Source organism: Elephantulus edwardii, unplaced genomic scaffold, assembly GCF_000299155.1.
Source record: "Elephantulus edwardii isolate Elephantulus edwardi_28Jun2011 unplaced genomic scaffold, EleEdw1.0 scaffold00004, whole genome shotgun sequence".
Taxonomy (NCBI): domain Eukaryota; kingdom Metazoa; phylum Chordata; class Mammalia; order Macroscelidea; family Macroscelididae; genus Elephantulus; species Elephantulus edwardii.
In genome coordinates this window covers 5,220,067-5,241,293 of record NW_006399754.1, presented here as the reverse complement: position 1 = coordinate 5,241,293, position 21,227 = coordinate 5,220,067, and the positions used below count along the sequence as shown (strand labels likewise).

The window sequence follows — 21,227 nt, the reverse complement described above, 5'->3', positions numbered from 1 at the left end:
AGTGACTGGGATAATTGGGATGGGAGTGTCTGTCGGAGACAGTGCAATTGGCACAGGACAGAGCGGAGTTTAGGGCTGTTGTACATAGGGTCGCAATGAGTCGCAAGCGACTCGACGGCACATAACAACAACAACAACAGCATGACGCTGCCAATCGGCCCAGTGGTGAGAATCTTTGTTTTCTTGGTGTTGAGCTTCAATCCATATTGGAGGCTGCAGTCGTTGTGCTTCAGGTCCTCTTCAGTTTCAGCAAGCAGGGTTGTATCATTTGCATAATGTAGATTGTTGATGGCTGTTCCTCCAATCCTGATGCCTCATTCCTCTAGTACAGCCCAGCGTCTCAGGTGATCTGTTCTGCATATAGGCTGAAAAGGTATGGAGATAGGACACATCACTGGCGTGCACCCTTCCTAATTTTGAACCATGCAGTGTTTCTTTGTTTTGTTCTGACTCATAGGGGCCCTATAAACAAGGTATCTGAACTTTGCCCTGTCCTGTGCTGTCCTCATCATCTCTGATATCCTTGAACGTGTTGTTATAGCCCACTGGGTCAGGCCCACTGGGTCATTCCATCTCATCCTGTCTTTTGCTGACCCACCACCTTTCCAACCATGATGTCCTTTTCCAAGGACTGACCCCTCCTAACAACATGCAATCTGTAGACATCCAAGATTTCATTATTAGAGATTGTCAGGTTAGTAAGGGAGATAAGGAATTACCTAATATCGTTGTTGTTGCAAAGAGGATAGAAGGATAATTGATGCCTTTGAGCTGTGGTGCTGGAGAGGAGTGTTGAGTGTTCCATGGACTGCTAGGAAAACAAACAGATTCCTCCTCGAGAGGATTAAACCAGGCGGCTCCTTGGAGGCAAGGATTGTGAGGCTTTGTCTAACATACTTTGGACATGTTGTAAGGAAGGACCAGTCCTTGGAGAGGGACATAACACTTGGTAGGGTAGAGGGACAGCACAGGAGCAGAAGGCCCTCTATGAGGTGGATTGATTCAGTGACTGGGGTAGTCGGGATGTGTGTGTCGGAGACAGGGCGATTGGCACAGGACAGAGCAGACTTTAGGGCTCTTGTACATAAGGTCGCTATGGGTCGCAAGTGACTTGATGGCACATAACAACTACAACAATGTTGTTAGCTGTTGAGTTACTGAAGTAATATGTGGATCGAAAGGCAGGCATACCCAGAAAATGGATGATAGACCAGAACAGTAGGGATTGAACAGAGGTCAGAGGGCTGAATCGACTGTTCTGGAAAATAAATGCTCTAATTTGTATTGTTTCTAACATTTTGTCTTAGAAACTTGTTCTAACAACCATGCTGGAAGCCACGGTGCTGAGAATTCCACGGTGCAAGCGATGGGTGGCGCGTCTGCATCTGGGCAGGAAGTGACTCCCCCTGCTACGGACCTTTCACAAAACCATAGCCCTGGCCACTTGTCCGGCGTACCGCAGTCCTCTGAAACAGTGGCACCTCAGAAGTGCTTCCTAAAGATCGGGGGCATGACTTGTGCATCCTGTGTGTCCAACATAGAGAGGAATCTGCAGAAAGCACCTGGTAAGAGAGTTCGTGCTAAATTGGGAGCACTGCTGTAGGCTGCTCTTGGCTGGAGCCCCAGGATGCTCCCTGCAGAATCGTGGGTGTTCCCCAGGAGCCCTGATTATCTGATGGGTCAGGGCTTTTGTGTTCCCCCTCCACACCCGTCTATAGAATCTCCAGAGTTCCTGAGGAACCCCGATAATCTGGTGCCTCTGGGCCTTGGTGTCCCCCTACAGAATCTCCAGTGTTCCCCAGGAGCCCCGATAGTCTGATGGTTCACTACATGATAGTGTAGATGTCTAGCTGAGGCTCTTGGGCAATTGACATTCTGTTCTCAAAGAGATATTTAATCTGTTTGAGAAAGAAGTATGTATCTCTGAGTAAATTAACCACAGAAAACCGTGGAACATCTCACGGGTACACACTTCAACTTGTGTGTCCTGTTATTTATTCATTTTCCCAATTCAGTCCCACTAGCCCTATTTACAGTATATTCACAGTGCTGTCTCCACTGTATTTATTCACAGTGAGACATAAATAGCTTGTGTTTTGTGGAGGGGTTTCCATTTCACGTATCCTGCCCTCTTGTGCCTGTAACCAATCAAGTACTGCAGACACGCCAGCGTTTTTTCCTTTAAACCACATTTCCAATACTGTCTCTTAAACCTGAAAGTGCGAACAAATCCTGTCCTGATCTTTGTTAGAAAGTTACCCTACCATGACTGTCTGGTCTCCTCTGTTGCATGCCTTTCTGCTCTGACTCTTTGACCCTTGGACTCAACCCCAGATTAGGAAGGTAGCTTTATCTAACCTCTGTTCCTTCCTGGAGGTCTAGAAGGGAACTCTAGTGGGGTGATGGTTAAAGCATTCAGTGGCTAAATAAAAGGTCAGCACTTCAGATCCACCATCTGGACCACAGGAGAGATACATGGCAGTGTGCGTCCACAAGAATTTACAGCCTTGGAAACGCAATGAGATGGTTTTACTCTGTCCCATAAAAGCCACAGGGTGCTCTAACAGTGCAATCTGTAGAGAATTAAGCTGCTGACATAAAGGCTGTGACTCTGAAGTCCACCAGTGACTGAGGGAGGAAGGTGGGTGAGCACCTCCTCTGTGGTTTACAGCCTGGGAGACTCCTGGAGGGGGTCAGCTATGATTTGACTCTAGCCCTGTGGCAGTGAGAGAGAAAGCCAGGGGTCACTGTGAGCCATGGGCTTGACTCTGGTTTGGAAGGGTAATGGTGAAAGGAGCAACGATGGCTACAGTACGTGGCTGCTGATAGAAAGATTGGTGCATTGAACTCCTGGGAGGAAAAACACGTTATGGTCTGCTTCTGTAATAATCCAATTCATGACGACGCCCCATTAGGCTTCCAAGGTCGTAAGCCTTGACAGGAGGCTTTGACCATTCTTCTCCGGTTGAGCCGCTGGTGGATTCAAGCAGCTGGAGAATCTCAGCCTGCAGGCTAGTGGGGCGACTCGCTCCTGGCGGTGCCAGCTGACCTGGAGCATCAGTATCTGTGTTTCACCTGCTGGGTTGAGCCTCTCTTTGTCTCTTACACCATCTTTTTTATAAAGCACATCATTCCTTTAATTTATTTGAATGAGACTTTTAAAAGAAACTAGCCCAGTAATGTTAGTAAGTTTCTTTTTCGCTAGACATGGAAAAGAGTAAGGAAAACCAGTTTTGAAAAAGATTTAATAATAAATATATCCCCACTGTTGACAGATGGAGTCAGTAGTCCTTTTTTTCTTCTTTTTTTAAATTATTATTTTAATGAAAAATTACAGCAAGGGTGAATTTTCATTTGTTGATACACACTTTCCTTCCTCAGTTCACTTTGTAATGCATGTCTTATTACAGATTGTCACTTGCCATACACACCATTTCTAATCATCATTCCCTTCCGACTGTCCCTCTGTTCTCTCCCATCCCAGTGTTCTTTCTTATTTTGTTATTGTGATAATAATATTTATAATGAAACATTTGTCAGTTCAGGGTTTTTTAAGACACTTGATTGTTTATCATGTGCAGTCATCACCACTGTCCTTTTTCAATCTCTGCCACCGTTGCCAGAGACTCAGTGGACCCTAAGCATTAAGCCCTATTTCCTCTCTTTCTCCCTGCATTTTACTTTTGATGTTTCTGTGTTCATCTGAGTCTTCTGGGGACCGGCAGCACTGACTCCCAGTTACCTGGGAGTGGTTACCCTCACCTCCGATCTTCTTGTGTCAGAGTCTAAATTGGAACAAAATCCCTAGGAATTCCTATGGGCAGTAAAGTTTGAGAAGCATTGTTCATAGTACAGTGGTTCTCATTCTGCACTGCACTGCCCTGCATCTGCACTGGCAGACTCACTCAAGGAGCTTTACAAAGCAGTGTTGCCTGCCTCCCACCCACAAGAGGCCAATTCAGCTGGCCTGAGTTAGGATCCAGCCACTATGATTGTCAAAACCCGCTCCAGGTGAACAGTCATGTCTGAAGGCCACTGTTCTGGAGGCTTCCAGAAGAGATGCTTTCTGTTAAATTACATTGAACATGTCATCACCGAGGCCTTACCTAGAGTCTGACAGCTGTGACCTAATAATTTCAGGCATTCTGTCCGTGCTGGTCGCCTTGATGGCCGGCAAAGCTGAAGTCAAGTATAATCCGGAAATCATCCAGCCCCTGGAAATAGCTCAGCTCATCGAGAACATGGGCTTTGAGGCCGCAGTCATGGAAGACTACACAGGCTCAGATGGCAACATTGAGCTGATAGTAAGTACACTGGTTGGGTTAGAGAGCTTGGGGGCTTTGGGGTTAAAGGACAGGAAGCTCCCAACAATTACAGATGAATTTCTGGTGACAGCCTTGGTTATAATTGGTCTGCTTCTGCCTTTTGGGATACACCCTATTGGGAGCTGCCCTGTATCTTGTTTCTGTATGATGCTAACGATGAATGGCCTGTTCATTCAGCAAGGGAGGGTCACTGAAGTCTGAAGTTACAGGAGTGGATGCTGCTGTGTGCAGTGAAACCTTCAGACAAGGCTGTCTTGAGCATGGTGGGTTGGGAGAGATTGAATGTAGCAGTTGATAAAGCCTAATTGGAGCTTGAAAGCCTGGAGGTTTCTGGAGACGTCAAGAGGGAAGTCACCATAGCAACCAGTGCCTTTAAAAAGCGGGAGAGGGATTGTTGCTAGTTCCGTGGGTCCTTGGGAGGTATTGAGACAAGGTGTCCCAGCATGCTCTGAGGCCATCGTCTGAGGTGGTGGCTCTTCCAGTGTGTTTGCAGCTAAGGGACAGAGTGTGCCTCCTGCCTACCCACTGTTAACCATGTCAACAAGCAACTGAAAGCAGCAGCTCTTTCTGGTTCTTAGGACATGCTCCCTGTGCAAGCACAAGTGTGTAAACAAAAGTAGACTCAGAAGCAAGCCACACGGAATTGAGTAAGGTTTTTCTAGCTAGGTGAAAGGACTTTCAAGTCCTGAAGGGGATTGTTCACTGCTGTTTGAAGTAAATGTTTGAAGGTCAAGTGCTAACGACATGGGTTGCATGTCGGACCCCTGATAAGTGCTGCTCTCTGTAGAGCAGACCCTTTGCTCTGCTGGCCCCCTGTGTGTCAGGCCAAAGTGTCATTCTTATAAGTTATACCTCGGAGTAGCCCTGCAGTGGGGGCAGGTCTCTGCTACAAGTCTCCAGGTACAAACTTAGACAACTTCTGCTCATATGACTTGTGGAAAATCTTTAGAGTATTAACTAGCAAAGGTCAAAAAAAGTTTTTAAAGAATATTTTTATTATGGCATATTTTTTTTAACTAAACCATGTCAGTAGTCATGTTGCATTACATACTCATAGACATTTCATGTAGATATCTGTATCTGATTAGTGTTCTAGGAAATGCTGGCCAGTGATACTCAGTGGAATGCATGACCTGATTTGCATAGTATATCTCAGGAATGGCAGGCCCACATCACACTTTGTTTTCTCATATCAGGACAGAAGCAGTAAACACGAGACTTGATTGTTGGCTGTCACCATAGGAACTGTCCTCTGGGAATGAACTTTCTTCGCTTCCTGAGCTGGTTCCTCTCGCTGTAAACTGCGCAGATTCTGCAGCCAACCTGTCTGGGCTCCTGCTGCAGCTTTACCAGCCACTGTGTGTGACTTTGAGCAAGTTCCTTAGCCCTTCACGGCCGTAGTTACCAACACCTACAACATGGGCTTGCTGCAAGCATGAAAGAACCTGGCACTGTCTGTGTTCATAAATAGCACCTCCTGTTACTATCATCATCCTCGCTGTTACTACTGTAACAATAAAAGGAAGCTCAATTACACCACTAAAATCTCAGGGCCCTGCTGACGTGGTGAAGTAAACATTGTGCTACTAAAGGAAAGGTTGGCAGTGTGAATCTACTTTCACGCTGCTTTGTAAGAGAAGGGTGAGGCTGTATCCTTACTGATTTACAGCCTTTGAAGCCCTGTGGGGCAGTTCTCTGCGGTAGTGTTGCTCTCAGTCAGAACGTACAGTTCTGGGTTGTCCGAGTTTTACACTATTCTGTCTGTATAGCCGTCTACCAGCATCTCAGCTCCTATCTTTGTCTTGTGCTCTATGGCACCAGGGTGAATTGAGTTGTGATTATAGACATGTTTCTCTATCTTGCTTCCTTAATCCAGATGGAGCACCAGTCTCCTCAGCAATGGTTTCCTTAGTCCTTAGGGGGAACATCTGTTTGTGTAGCCAAAGCCCCTGAGGGATGGGCGTGGTGGAAACCCTGCTGTGTTGTTTGGAGGCGGGAGGCTCCTGTCCTGGGACCTCCTGTCCTGGGAACCTGCTGTGGAGGGGAAGGGCATGGGGCTGCCTCCCAGCAGAACCTCCCAGTGTGCCCTCACCCCTCTTGAGGTTCTGCCAATGGGATTCTTGTCATCTTGTGTTACAGATCACAGGGATGACCTGCGCCTCTTGTGTTCACAACATAGAGTCCAGGCTCACCAGGACACATGGCATCACCTATGCCTCGGTGGCCCTTGCCACTAGCAAAGCCCACGTTAAGTTTGATCCAGAAATTATCGGTCCACGGGATATTGTAAAAATCATTGAGGTAAGTCATTTGTTAAGGAATGTTACTTCACTGTTTTCAGACACAGCATGCAATCATAGTAGAGAATGAGAACGTTGAGGTAATCCAAAAGAAAAGAAGGAAATTCACATCAATTTCTTTCATGTTTCCTGTCAGATCGATTATTTAAAATAAACTTGTAAAGGTAAGTCTGAAATCAGTGTCTGAAGAGGGAAAAGTGAATGAAAAGATAAGAAAAAAGATAGAATGATTATAGTTTTCGTTTCAGCTGTTCCCTTAGAAATATCAATAAAGCCAAGACAGTTGGCACCTGTAAAAATTTATAAATATTGTTTCTACTCAGAGGACTGTTGGTAGTGGAGAGAATTAGTCCATGTTTTCCTGGTCCTAAGGCTTTCCTTTTAATGGGATAATTTGGAAAGTCAGTTAAATCGCTTCCATGTGGCCCAGATCGCCTCTTCTCTCCCTCCGCTTGTTCATACACGCCCCATTCCTGTTAAAGTCTGCGCTGTACTGGACTGGAAGAGAATGAGCATCAGTGACCATCTGAGTTGACAAAGCAGCCAACACTAAACCAGATGCTCTTGTAACAACTAGTAGTAAAGACAACTTCAATTGCTCATGAAATGAAGCATCTTTGTAGCAAGGTGATTCTTTTTTTCTTTTCTTTCTTCATTGTATGTATGTATTTTGTTTGTGTAAAGAGATACTGAGCTGACTGATCACTTAAGCCTGTGACTGTGGTGCTGGTGAGAGGTGCTTAATGCCTCCCACTTGTTATCAGATGAGGATAGACCCTCTACAAGGTGACTTTGCTAGTGGTCCATGTCTAATGGGGCTGAACTGGGGCTCAGATCCAGGCTAAAATTCCAAGTTCAGCAGACTGCCTTTCCACTCTTAAACCTTAAAAATGGTAGTTCTATGGTGGAGATGAGGCGCAGAAGTCCAGCCGATGGAACGAGCCATAGGAGAGTTCCTGGGGGTAGCCGTGACTTTGAGCACAGCTCTGTTGTCTTTCCTTATTAGGACACCTTTTGCTGCCAGTACCCAGCCAGAGCCCAGTGCATTATCCTCCTGGCCCTCACTAGAGGGATATTGCCTCTGTTGTCACATCTCTGAGGCATCTTCTCCTAATGTGATAAGGCTGGGACTTAATTACCATAGGGTTTATCCTTAGATAACCTTAGAGGCTCTTTCTCCCACCATAACCTATTCCTTCTGTGTTAAAGCCCAATACCAAAATTCCGAGGTCCAAGCCTGCACTGTGCTGCCAGACAGGACAGTGCCTGGCATCCTTTCCTGCTGTGTGTCCTGGAGCATATGGTGAGCAGGTCAGACACAGCAGGGGACACATGGCAGGACATGGGAAAAGAAGTGCACATACAAGATTGACGTTTGAATGGACAACTTCTTCAGTAGATAAAACGTTGAACATTGCCCTTTTTGTAAGTCCAAAAGTCAAGTGTTAGCAATTTCATGTGTCTAACCCCAGTATCATCCAGTCTGTTCTCTCACTTGCAACCTCTGACCACAACTCACCTAACTTTTGTAAAAGATTGAGAAACTGGCAGTAAATATAGTGTGCTGACTCGTGCTGCAGAGCAGGGAATCCGCCTCAGATGATCATTCCCTGTGCACATGTTCTGCACAAAGGCGGAGTTGCCCTGGGACACAAGCCTTTAACACACAGAACCGAAAGAGGTCAAGTTAACACTGCTCCATAGAGAGGTTTGTGTATTTTGTGATTAAAAAAAAATTTTAAAAATCAGGTTTTAGAAAAAAGAGAGAGATGTACTTGGAAAATTGTGATTGATCACTGCTGGACCCTAGGGAACTGTGGTGTCCAGATGCTAAAGGAGCCACTTCTGCTCTAGTGGGGTACTGGATTTGGCTCTTCTGGTAACACTACAACTCTGAGCAAGTTATTTGAGCCCTCTGACAGCCTGTTTCTTCATGGAAAGGATGAAAGTACTCTTATTTGGTATTTGTGTTCCCTTACAAAAAAAAAAAAATTAAAAAATTGGAGTTTGACTTAACATTGAGCAGTTCTGGATCTGGGTAAAGTTGTCACTCTGGGACCTATGCCTTAACTGACAGGGCCCACGAGTGACCTCTGACCCATCTGTCCATGAAGGACAACTGTAGTCACCAGTGCAGTGGAACCTCTGAACAGAGGACTCAGGGTGGTTTTGGCAAAAATCTGGAAACCACCTGTAGAGTCTTTAGAAGCAATTTTGGGTTAATTTTCTAATTTTAAAACATACTTCATAATGTTAGTAATGCTTTCTTCCAGTGTATGTTTTAACTTTGCTCCCCACCCCTTTCTTTTTAATAACAAGGAAATTGGCTTTCATGCTTCCATGGCGCCGAGAGACCCCAACGCTCATCACTTGGACCACAAGCTGGAAATAAAGCAGTAGGTAGAACAGAAAAGAGCAACCGGATCCCTTGTCTCAGTCCCGTCCTCTCCGGGCCTTGACTGGGGGGCGTGTTGTGCACAGACGTGCTCCCCTGCTGTCCTTCCCCTTGGATTGCTGTCTCGTAGTACTCCACGTGATGGCGGAAACGTGCTATGTCTCTTCTGCCCAGTGCTAGCCGCTGGCCACGTGTTGCTGTGCAGCATTTGAAAGGTGGCTAATGCTAATGTGACTGGGAAACAGGAGTGTTTCATTGAGTATTAATTGTAATGACCACACGTGACAGGTAGCCAGCGCTTTGGATAACACTGATATGGGGAGCGAGGGAGCTCTGAGCCCAGAGTCCGTCTGGAGTCTTGGTGCTGCTCAAAGGCAGCTCTTCTCTGGCAGTTTGAACCCAGCAGGGGCTCCGCTGGAGGAAGGTGGCTGTCTCCTCCTGTGTGATATACTGCCTCTGAGAACCACTAGACGCTCAGCTCAGTCGGTTCCAGCATGAGAGGTTTTTTGTTGGTTTTTTCCTCCTTGTTAATCTGGGATTGAGAGAATGTTGTGATTATTATGTTGTTGTTGTTGTTGTTGTTACTTTTACAGTATCTTCAGACTATATTTGTCTAGATCCTAGAACTAGGATCAGACAACACGCATCATGGCCAAGTGGAGAGACCATGGTCAGGGAGCGGGAGACCTGGTTCACTCATTATTTCAGTTATTCTCTTATTCACCCAACAAATACTGAGTCTGCTGTCTGTGTGGCCACTCTCCTGGTCCTGAAGATGGTAGAACATCATCTCTGCCTTACACGGGGCACCTCGTGTGTCAGGGACGGGTGGGTGAACACCGATGGTATTGATTCACATGGATCTGGGGAAGTCTGAGAAATCTCTCAGCAAGGGACACACGATCTGACCCTCAGAGGATGAGGAGAAGTTGGTCCAGTTCAGGGAGGAGAGGTAGGAGTGAGGTTGAGATACAGACACAGAGACCCCGACCTCCAGAGACCTGGGGGAGGAGGCACAGGCAGAGAGAAACCTGGGCAAGTGGGGACTCTAGAAGGGCCCCGGGCACCCATCTGAATAGTACAGACCTTTATCTTGCAGACCCGTGGTTTTCCAGTACGTGAATGCTGAAGACAGTCACCCACAGCTCCCAGTTTTAAACTTTGGTCTTCACCATGCCCTATTCCCGCTGACTTTTTAATAAGTAATTGTATTAAAATCAGATGTATCAGTGAGTTTATATAAGTACTGCTTGTTATCAGTTTTTGTATTTTGAAGTAAGCTGTCATCAGCCAGAGACTAAAGATGCTCAACTTTTGGGCTCGCCTCTTGGCCTCTGGGCTCAGCTGCCTTTCCTGGACACAGAATGTAATTTGTCAACATCACAGAGGCTTTGTTCAGACATCTCCTCAGCTGACCAGTGTCAGGGACAGAGCCCGTTTGGTTTAGCTCTTGATTGTCCTGCCCACATATGTAGCAAAGGCCGATCTCAAACCTCAGCAGGGACCTGGTTCAGTGAAGGTTGGTGTCTGATAAGACTGTGTGGTTGTGATTTCTTTTAGGTGGAAGAAGTCTTTTTTATGCAGCCTGGTGTTCGGCATTCCCGTCATGGGTTTAATGATCTATATGCTGGTCCCCAGCCACGAGCCGCACGAGCCCATGGTCCTGGACCAGAACATCATCCCAGGACTGTCCATCCTGAACCTCATCTTCTTCATCCTGTGTACCTTTGTGCAGGTGAGTGTTACAAAGGCAGGCCTCGTCCTTTTGTGCAGTCAGCTGGTCATCTGTCCTCTTGTGCCACGTGCAGCATGAGGCGTGGTTAAGTGACCCTTCACTGAAGCTTTACAGCCCCACACTCAGCCTGTTGCTGCCGTCAGACGCTCTTAATCTCCCTATTCCCGTGGCCATCCATTGCCGAGTCAGGACATGTACTTCTTAAACATCAGTTACAGAGGAAGAAGTCAGGTCCAGATTGTGCTGCGTCCTGGAGTGTTGTTGCCTGGGGAGGCTCCTGAGCTAAATGTTCGTGCTCGTCAGCAGTCTTCACTCTTCTTGTTTTCCAGTTCCTTGGTGGCTGGTATTTCTATGTCCAGGCCTACAAGTCTCTGAAACACAGGACAGCCAACATGGACGTGCTCATCGTGCTGGCCACAAGCATCGCCTACGCCTACTCCCTGGTGATCCTGTTGGTGGCCATGGCTGAGAAGGCCGAGCGGAGCCCGGTGACCTTCTTTGACACGCCCCCCATGCTCTTCGTGTTCATCGCCCTGGGCCGGTGGCTGGAACACGTGGCGAAGGTAACTGCACCTTCAGGTTTAAGAAGCTCTCCCTTTCGAAGTGGAACTCTCAATTCATCCAAACACCATGTTTAGAATTACTAATTATACTCATTGTAGAGAAATACTTAAGGAAATAGGAAACCTCCATATAATTAGGTTCTCCAATCACTAATCTCTAAATTGGTTGCTACTTCTGAAATCTCAGCTAATGTGGTCAAGTGTTAAGACCTTGATGCATTGTTCTGCAGGGCATCTGAACAAGCCTTAAGGCCTTTGTCTAGCTGCAGTGGGGAGTGGGGAGAACCCTGAGTTTCAGGCCGAAGTCTGCTGTCTCCTGGTGCATCACTGTATATGGAGCCACTCAGTCTGGAAAGTTTTATTTTAACACCCGGCATGTACTCAGTAGTTTAACACCTCCTATTAAAAAGTGAGAGCTAGACCCTGAAAAGAATTAAAACCAAAGCAAGATGAACCAATCGGTGGGCAGACTGGCGTTTGTTTTTTAACCCTGCAGTGTAGTTCAGAGGCCTCCAGTGTGATGTGTGGGTTCTCTTTTCCTTCTCTAGCCCTTTGACATGGAGGTCTGCGGGAGGAGCAGCCTTCCTGGGCGGGCTGTCTCCTGAGGCTTCCAACCTTAGGAGTGTAAGTCTAGATTTGACAGTTGCTTTTGTTATGTACAGTTGAGTCAGAACCGACTCACAGATTGGCCTCCAGCAGGTTTTCAAAGGCTGTAAGTCACACAAGAGGAGATTGTCCATCTTGTTCCCAAGGAGCAACTACCGTATGCCTTTGAGTTGGCAGCGGAACTCCTTTCCATTACACCAGCGTGCCCAAGGTTTGACAGTACTTCTGCTTATGTCTTAGAGCAAAACCTCAGAAGCCCTTGCCAAACTCATGTCTCTCCAAGCCACAGAAGCCACTGTCGTGACTCTTGGTGAGGACAACATCATCATCAGGTGGGTTAAATCTTCAAACATGACCTAGAGTTCAGGAGGGTGCTTGTGTGCTGAATGGCAGAAGCACAGTGTAGATTCTTTACTGTTATTAGAATTTAGTCAAGGAAGGTAATGATAGCCAAGGACTTCCAGGAATGTATGGAATATGAGATAAGACTTTTTGGGGGGATAAGACTTGGAGGGTTCAGGCAATTAGAGAAAAAAAGACATCTGCGTGCCAAAGAATAACAATGGAAATAGAATTTCTGTTCTGAGTTTGGCTGTTACTCATTATTGTACCCACAGGATCACACGACGTTACTCTTTTGTGACTGACTTAGCTCAGCGTACTACTTTCAAGGTTGATGCACGTTATAGCTAGCATGTGTCAGGATTTTGTTTATCTTGATGTCTGAATTGTTTTGTATAAAGAAGTAATGTGTAAATAGCCCCTCAGTTTTTCTAAAAAACTGTGTGTGTGTGTGTGTGTGTGTCTGTGTGTGTGTGTGTGTGTGTGTGTAGACCCTCAGGGTGGGCTCAGCCCCGTGTGTAACTCTCTTGCAGAGAGGAGCAAGTACCCATGGAGCTGGTGCAACGTGGCGATATCATCAAGGTGGTCCCCGGGGGGAAGTTTCCAGTGGATGGGAAAGTTCTGGAAGGCAATACCATGGCTGATGAGTCCCTCATCACAGGTTAGGTGCCTTGTTCACATTCCCTTCAGGTGGGTGTCAAGCAGCTGCCACGTCACGTGAATGCTGAGTGGGGCTTAGTGAGTGATAGTCTGTGTTCTGCACCCCCAGGGGAAGCTATGCCGGTCACCAAGAAGCCCGGGAGCACCGTGATTGCGGGCTCTATCAACGCCCATGGCTCTGTGCTCATCACGGCCACCCATGTGGGCAATGACACCACTTTGGCTCAGATTGTGAAACTCGTAGAAGAGGCTCAGATGTCGAAGGTAAGGGAGAGACACCCGGAAAAAGCAGTTTCTGCTTCCTCATCTTGGGAATTTCTTGAGGCCTAGATAATCAGAGCAAAAAGCAGAATCATCATTGCAGCCGACTCTCACCTCTTTCTACCACAGCATGGCTGGTGGGTTTGAACTGCCAACCTTCTAGTTAACAACTGAGTGCTTTAGCTACTGCCCGCTAGAGACTGATTAGTAAACGTAGTCGTGAGAGAGCTAAGAGTCTAAATCCTGGTCCGTGTTGGTGTTAAATTTCTCATCAGATTGTAATCCTGGTCTTGATGTTTTTATCTTTGTAGGCACCCATTCAGCAACTGGCTGACCGGTTTAGTGGATATTTTGTCCCATTTATCATCATCATTTCCACTTTGACGTTGGTGGTATGGATTATAATCGGTTTTGTCGATTTTGGTGTTGTACAGAAATACTTTCCTGTAAGTTGAATGTCTTGTGATGCTGCTTTTGTTTGAAATAATCTACTGTCGTTAATCCTGTTCTTTTGTTTCTCTGGTTCACTTGGGTTTTAATTACCCATTACTTTGTATTTGCTGGCTTCATTTATTGGCAGCAAAACTGAAGTCTCTGAGCTCCTGCAGCTTTTTAATAAAGATGCTCTTTTCTTTCTAGTAAGGTCATTGCCATAGATACCTGCTGGCTTTCAGAATGCTTGGATTTACAGAATGCAAGAATGGCCAGTTTTGAAGTTATGCTACCCATCATGGAAGAGAGCTCATTTCACAATTGTTGTTGTTGTTAGGTGCCATTGAGCCAAGTACCCTCATAGCAACCCCATGAACGAGTGATCTGAGCACTTACTGTCTTGCCCCATACCATCCTCACAATCTCTGACACACTCACCTGGTTGAAGGCCATTCACAGTTACAGTGGCATTAGTCATATTGAACAGATTTTGAGAAAAATGTATTTTTGTTATCTGTATTCATTAATATCTTCATCAGGCTCTCGGCTTAGCTTGAGTTTTTTTAATGATTAAATATTTATTAGATATTATATGTGAGGCAGAGCAGTAGTTGTTGTTGTAGGTGCCATGGAGTCGGCTCCACCTTATAACCACCCTGCATCCAAAGATTGAAGCCTTGTGCGATACTGCTCCTCCTCACAGTCCCCTCTGTGCTTAAGCCCGTTGTTACAGTCATTGTGTCCTTCTGTCCTGCTCAGGGTCTTCCCTTCCTTCCCTGACCCTCCATCTTTCCACGCATGACATCTCCCTTCCAGGGCCCAGCCTTTCCTGGTAACGTGCCCAAAGTCTGTGGGACAAAGTTTCTCAGTCTTTGCTTTTGAAGAGCACTCTGACTGCACGCCTTCTGACACAGATGTGTTTGTCCTTTTGTCAGTCCATGGTATACTCAGGCCTCTTCGCCAACACACAGTTCAGAGGCGTCAGTTATTATTCTTCCATCTTCCTTATTTATTGTCCAGCTTTGACAGGTATGTGAAGCACTTGAAAATCCCATGTCTTGAATCAGACATACTGTCGTCTTTAAAGTGACATCCTTGTTCTTAGCACTTTAAAGAGGTCCTTGACGGCAGACCTGTCTGATGTAGTATGACTTTTGATTTCCTGACTTTTGCTTCCATGGGTGTTTATCATGGATCTAAGGAAAATGAAATCATGAGTCATAGTATAAGAAACTACAAACATGGAATGGATGACTTTTTGCCTTCTTTTAGATTTGTGCCCAATAATTAATAGTGTACCAGTTACTTAGGGTGTACCTTGCTCTCCTAAGATGTCTCTGCTTCAGATGTATGTTAAAATGAAAAATATCTAAGTAAAGCACTTCCGGACACTGACGCACAGCGCTTTTAAGAGTGACCTGTGAATGTGTTCCTAGAATTTGCCAATGGCTGTTCATGGCATCTGACTGCCTAAAAATGCTGCTCCCCAAGGGAGAGCTGCTCACTGACATGTGGCTGTGGGAGACGCAGTCCTAAACAAGTGGGAGTGTGTGGCTCTCTGCTGTTCATGCCTTTCCATCTTACTCTGGCTTCTTCTGTTTCTATCTGCACTTTCAGGGCGGATGCTGGCAAACGAGGTACTGCATGTTCCTTTAAGATACTGTTATCACTGTGCTGCATACAAACTGCTTATGGGACAGGCCTCTGGCAACTTCTGGGTGCCCACCTATACTGCTGTGGTACTGTTTGGGCAAGAATGATTGCATTTTTAATCTGAACAATCACAGTATAACGAAAACAACACATGTTCTTCTACTGAATTACAGCTCTTTTGCTTTGAAAAAAAATCAATGACCTTTTAATGTGTCACATTTTAGAAGCTCACCTTTCAAAAGGAAGTGTGGTCCATATCCTTGATTTAGAAAGTGAGTCTTAACATTACAGTTATACTCAGTAGATACCAGCTCTTTTGAAAATAAGCCAAGATAATGTAAGACCTTAGAATGTGAATAATAATACCGGTAGGTGCCACCATGCATTTGGAATGAAAAATAATGGGGAAGAAAATAAATACAGTTGCAGATTCCAGCCATAGAAGTAACGGTTTTATGTTTTCATGAATATCATGTGAATGTAGACTAATATTTTGCACAAATAAATTCAAAGCAGTTTTTTAGTGGCTTTTATTTAATTCAACAATGTGACCGGCATTTCTCCAGGCAATAAATATATAAATATATGTCAGCATTTTAATAATTGCATAGTATTCCACTATGTGCACTCAAAGGTTAATTAACCAATCCCTATTCATTGTTTTCCATTTTTTGCTATCATAAAACACGTGGTAATATCCTTTCTCATGTATGGTAGACTCCTTGGAGACCCATCATATTTTTAACACTTTTATAATAGAAAAATCATAATGATACAATGGTTATAATAGATCAGATGCCTCATGTATTATGTGTTTTCATCATTGTTGTTGTTGTTGTTATTAGGTGCTGCCAAGTTGAGTATGACTCATAGCAACTATCTGTAAACAGTAGATCTGAACCCTGTCCTATTCTGTGCCATCCTCATACTTCCTGACATTCGAGTGTGTTGCAGCAGTCACCATGTCCATCCATCTTCCTCTCCTTCGCTGACCCTCCGCCTTTCATTGCCTGATGTCCTTCCCCGAGGAGTAGCCTCTCCTAGCAACATGCTCAGTGTCTCATTTAGTGGTGTCTCATTTAATCCTTACATGGGAGGTGAGTAGTAGTAGCTGTTTGGTGAGTAGGAAAAGTGAGACCCAGCAAGGTTAAATAGCATCTGAGCCAGGATGGGGCAGCGTGATCTGCCTCCAGGCAGGCCTGTGCCTTGTGTCCTATCCGGATCTGGCCTCTCAGTGCTGCTCCCTGAGGGGAATGTTAGGTGGGGAAGAGAGTAGACAGTCGGATCTCTCCAGAGAGGGGAAGGGTGAGATCGTGTTCTGAGGGCCCACTGCCCCTGCAGAGACGGGAGTGTGTGTCTGCCCTGTGAGGTGCCTCCTTTACACTCAGCCTGGCTCCTTGTCTCTCTCCTGCTTCAGATCCCCAATAAGCACATCTCCCAGGCCGAGGTCATCCTCCGCTTTGCCTTCCAGACGTCCATCACCGTGCTGTGCATCGCCTGTCCCTGCTCCCTGGGCTTGGCCACACCCACGGCGGTCATGGTGGGCACTGGGGTGGCCGCACAAAACGGCATCCTCATCAAGGGAGGCAAGCCTCTGGAGATGGCGCACAAGGTCAGCCCCTGCACCCGGGCCGGTGGGGATACGTGAGGGTCACGATGTTGATTTAGTAGAACCGGCCCCAGAGGAGACTGGGAGTCACAGTGACTAGGAGTCACATAATGACGTGCTCTGTGAATGCTGATGACTTCGTCTCACTAACACCTCTGAGCTAGGTACCTGCTATTCCCATTTTACAGAGGAGGAAGCTGTAGCAGGAGTTTACTTGACTTGCCCACAGGCCTGCAGGTGTCAGTGGCAGAGCCAAGCCTCACATGCCGGTCACAGGCTCTGCCCCTATTAGCAGTGGTGGCCTGGGACCTCGGCGAGGGTGAGAGTGATGCAGCACCTCAGAGGAACATGGTTCCTTCTGCCCAGCACACCATCTCCCACCTGCTGTTTTTGCAGTAATTGGCTCAGTATTCATTATTTCCTCTGTGTGTGCGTGTGTGTGTGTGTGTGTGGGGGGGGTCCTGTGTTAGGCTCTGGCTCACGTCCTAGTTGTCTGTTTTCAAATAACTGGAAAATCAGTGAGAAGTATCATTGATGACGTGAACAAAGACAAGGGTGCTAGATGCTACAAGGACACTTTACTAGGAGCCTGACGTAGACTCTTGTGTTGACCAGGGTTGAGGAAGGAAAAGAAGGGCTTGCTGAGCCCTGACAGCTGACCAAGAGTTAGCCGGACAAAGGGGGATGTCCAGTGACCTGGCAGTGCCGCAGGCACATGGGAAGGGGCTGAGAAGCTGCCCTGCTGCGTCCCAAACACTGTCAGGTTGGGGACTGTGAACCTTCTCAACATTGCCTTCCTGCCAGTGAGCCCAGTACCTGGCTTAGAAGCCACTCAGCAGTTACTTACTGGATAGATAATTGAGAAACTGAAAGAAAATTGTTGAGCGTGAGAGAAAAACTGAAGAGAAGTCGCGCTGAGGAGAGGTGTCAGTCAAGAAGGGTCTTGGAGGCTTTGTAAAGGATTGGAGCCGAACCTTAAATGGTGGGGAGCCCTGAGGACAGGAGGCACAGTGTGATGTGACCAGATGACATTTTGAAAAGATCATTCTGGCTCCAGAATGAAGAGTAGTCTGAAAGAAGATGAGAGTTACTGGAAGAGGGCCACACAGTGCTGAAGGAAAAACGTCCAACTCAGCATCAGAAACAGAAAGCTGCATTTATTATTTGCTAAATTCAAGGCTTGACTTATCTCCTCAGAGGTGCCTCAGAAGAATGGTGTGGCATTTTGCATGGAGAAGTCAGCCATTGGGAACTCTGTGGAGCCAGGTCTACCCTGACACACAAAAGGGATGACAAGGAGTCAGACACTCCCCAAGAGAAATGGCTTTCTGTTTGTGGAGCCCTTACTGCACAAAGTGACTACCAGTCTTACCTGGTCTACCTGCTGGTCTCAGGAAGTGTGGGCTTGGGGACCAGTGGACTCTCAGAAGCCAAGACGCTTGGGACTGGCTTGTCCGGCGGCCACAGAACGTGACTGTGCCGATTGACTGATGTCCAGGAATAGACTGATGCAGAGCCGCCATTGACCATGGGACAGGTTACAGATGGTTCTGGTAGTTAATTGTTGTAGTTAAAGGACAGACTCTTCTGCCTCGAGTTGGCATCTGAGGACTTTACTCTCAGTGAGCTTGTACAATGGTCCAGACAGGAGTAAATGGTGGGTGGGCTGGGCAACCAGCAGTGAACTGGAGTGCCCAGGGCCCCAAGCTGACCATGGGAGACACACACGAAAGGGACTGGTGTCTGGCGGGCAGAGCCAGGCCTTCTGTGGAACAGTCGGTTACCTAGTCTGGGGTAATAGGGCTGGGCAGCTCGAGAACCAAGTCCATTGCCATGAGAGTTGTTAAACACTGGATGGATTACAGAGGAAATCAGAAGTCCTTCTATCTGCTTGAAAGTGCTCCAGTGGCATGGTGTGTTGTATGTTATGCTGCTGACTAAAAGGTCAGTGGTTTGAGTCCACCAGCTCCTCCATGAGAGAAAGATAGACAGGCTTCTCCCTTAAAGACTTACTGCCCTTCTTCAACAGTGGTTATGGCAAAACTAGACTTCTTGCAGAAGGCTGAAGCAGGAGCCACATCTCACACCATACACAAAAATCAACTTAGGATGGATTGGAGACCTAGGGTAAAGCCCCAATCAATAAAGTTCATAAGAGAAAATGAGACCAAATTTAAAAGGCCTAGCCTATGGTATAAAAAGGCTGGCAAATACAGCCAGGAGAGAGTCACACTAATGAATGGGACCTTTTAAATATTAAATCTTGTGTGCATCAAAAACTTTCTCCAGTAGAGTGAAAAAAGAGCCTACTGTCTGAGAAAAAACATTTGAGAATGCCATCTCAGAAAAGGGTCTCATAATGAAAGTTTACAGAAGATCAAGGAATGCCGCCTTTGATATGGATTGCATCTCAATGTCAAGAAAACAGAGATTCTTACCACTGGACCAATAGGCAACATTATGGTGGATGGAGAGGAGATTGAAACTGTCAAAAGCTTCATTTTGCTTGGATCTAGGATTAACACCCTTGGTACTAGCAGTCAAGAAATAAGGAGACACATTGCACTGGGAAAATCTGCAATTAAGGACCTCTCCAAATTATTGCGGAGTAATGGTGTCAGTTTGAGGACTAAGGTACATCTGATTCAGGCCATAGTCTTTGCAATCACTTGCTATGCATCTGAGAGCAGGAAAATGAATGATGATGACATGAGAACTAACGCCATTGAGCTGTGGTGTTGGAGAAGAGCAATGAACATCTCATGGACAGCCAGGAGAACAAACAGGTATGTCTTGGAGAGAGTGCAGCTCGAGTGCTCTTTGGAGGCAGCAATAAAGAAACTTCACCTCACATACTTTGGGCATGTTGCTAGGAAGGACTATTCCTTGGAGGAGGACATGATGCTGCAAAGAGTGGAGGGTTGGCAAAGGAGAGGAAGGATCCTCAACCAGCTGGATTGACATGGTGACTGCTGCAATGGGTTCTTGTGTGTCAGGAAGTGTGAAGATGGCACAAGATAGAGCAGGGTTCAGGTCTATTGTTCATAGGGTCACTATGCGTTGTACTAGACAGCACCTAACAACAACAGCACCTCCACAAGGAAAAGACTGATAACCAAATTACAAAATGTACCAGAGACATGGAAGGACTTCTCACAGAGGAAAACATGTGGATAGCCAACAGAAATGCTCAAAATCAACAGAGAAATGAAAATCAAAACCACAGTGAGATACCATTTCACCCCAATATCAATGGCAAAGTTTAACAGGACAGCAAGCAATACATGTTGGACAGAATGTGGAGAGATTGGAGCTCTTGTACACTGCTAGTGGGATAAAATGGTATAAAATGGTATTCTGGAAGGCAGATTGTCACTTCCTCAAAAAGCTGAACATACAAATTCCATATGACCCAACTTTTCCACTCCTAGAAGTAAACTCCAAGACAAATAGAACTGAGACACAAATACCGATGTTAGTAGCAGCGTTATTTATAATTAACAAGAACATGGAAATAACCCAAATGCCCATCAACAAAATCCAAAAATGGATTGAGAAATCATGGTACATTTACATGGTAGAATACTGTGCAGCTCTCAGGAGCAGTAATTTAAAAAACTAGTACATAATGAGGGAAAGGTTAGCATTCTGCTGATGAACTAACTCAGTCTCATAAGGACAAATACTGCATAAGACCATATTGTAAAAACAGATGGATAACTAGTAAGAGTTTGTGACTGTCAGTTCGCCGGCAGCTTGACAGCGACACCCTGATGGGGATAAGCACATGGAGATACACCACTCCAGGAGAGGATCAGAGAGTCAATCCAGCTCAATTTTATTGGGACTCCACTGCACTTAAATACACGGGAAGACAGGATAGGGTGGGCTTACTGATGTGGAACTTGTGAATTGGTTAGGAGAACCTCAGCCTCGTGCAGACCACTCCCAGCTCAACAGATATGGCAGACGTCTTACCGGTGGTAAGCTTTCTTAAACCAGTACAGCCAAACACAGGGGATCTTTCTCTACATCGTATTAAAAGCTGTTGGGAGGGTTGAACTTATCTGGAGCTTAGGCAATCTGTCCTGGCCAGAGGCCCTTCCTTCCTCCCCAACATCCCGCAACAAGAGTTGGATAAAAGTCCCAAAGGGGATGGGACGGAGTCAGGAGAGCTGTTAAGTGGAGATGAGAGGACATTGCCGGGTGACAGGGTTTGGTGGGTGCAGGGTAGGGGTGAAGGAATGAGGAAAGATCCAGTGGGGTTCTGTAATGGTGGACATAGATCAATGGTGACTTATAGAACAATGTATATGTTGTTGTTGTTATGTGCCGTCGAGTCGTTT

At 46.1% G+C, this 21,227-nt stretch overlaps 1 protein-coding gene across 1 annotated transcript in view; it reads left to right on the top strand.

Annotated features, from left to right (window-relative positions):
* The window catches only part of ATP7B (ATPase, Cu++ transporting, beta polypeptide), a 68,059-nt gene that overhangs the window by 32,634 nt on the left and 14,198 nt on the right, over window positions 1–21,227 (top strand). Inside the window, exons 3-13 of the mRNA XM_006879519.1 lie at window positions 1,308–1,565; window positions 4,141–4,304; window positions 6,465–6,626; window positions 8,945–9,021; window positions 10,581–10,755; window positions 11,085–11,318; window positions 12,165–12,256; window positions 12,800–12,927; window positions 13,036–13,190; window positions 13,499–13,633; window positions 16,690–16,884. Of these exons, the coding sequence (XP_006879581.1) occupies window positions 1,308–1,565; window positions 4,141–4,304; window positions 6,465–6,626; window positions 8,945–9,021; window positions 10,581–10,755; window positions 11,085–11,318; window positions 12,165–12,256; window positions 12,800–12,927; window positions 13,036–13,190; window positions 13,499–13,633; window positions 16,690–16,884 (1,775 nt within the window). The remainder of the gene's footprint in view (window positions 1–1,307; window positions 1,566–4,140; window positions 4,305–6,464; window positions 6,627–8,944; window positions 9,022–10,580; window positions 10,756–11,084; window positions 11,319–12,164; window positions 12,257–12,799; window positions 12,928–13,035; window positions 13,191–13,498; window positions 13,634–16,689; window positions 16,885–21,227) is intronic.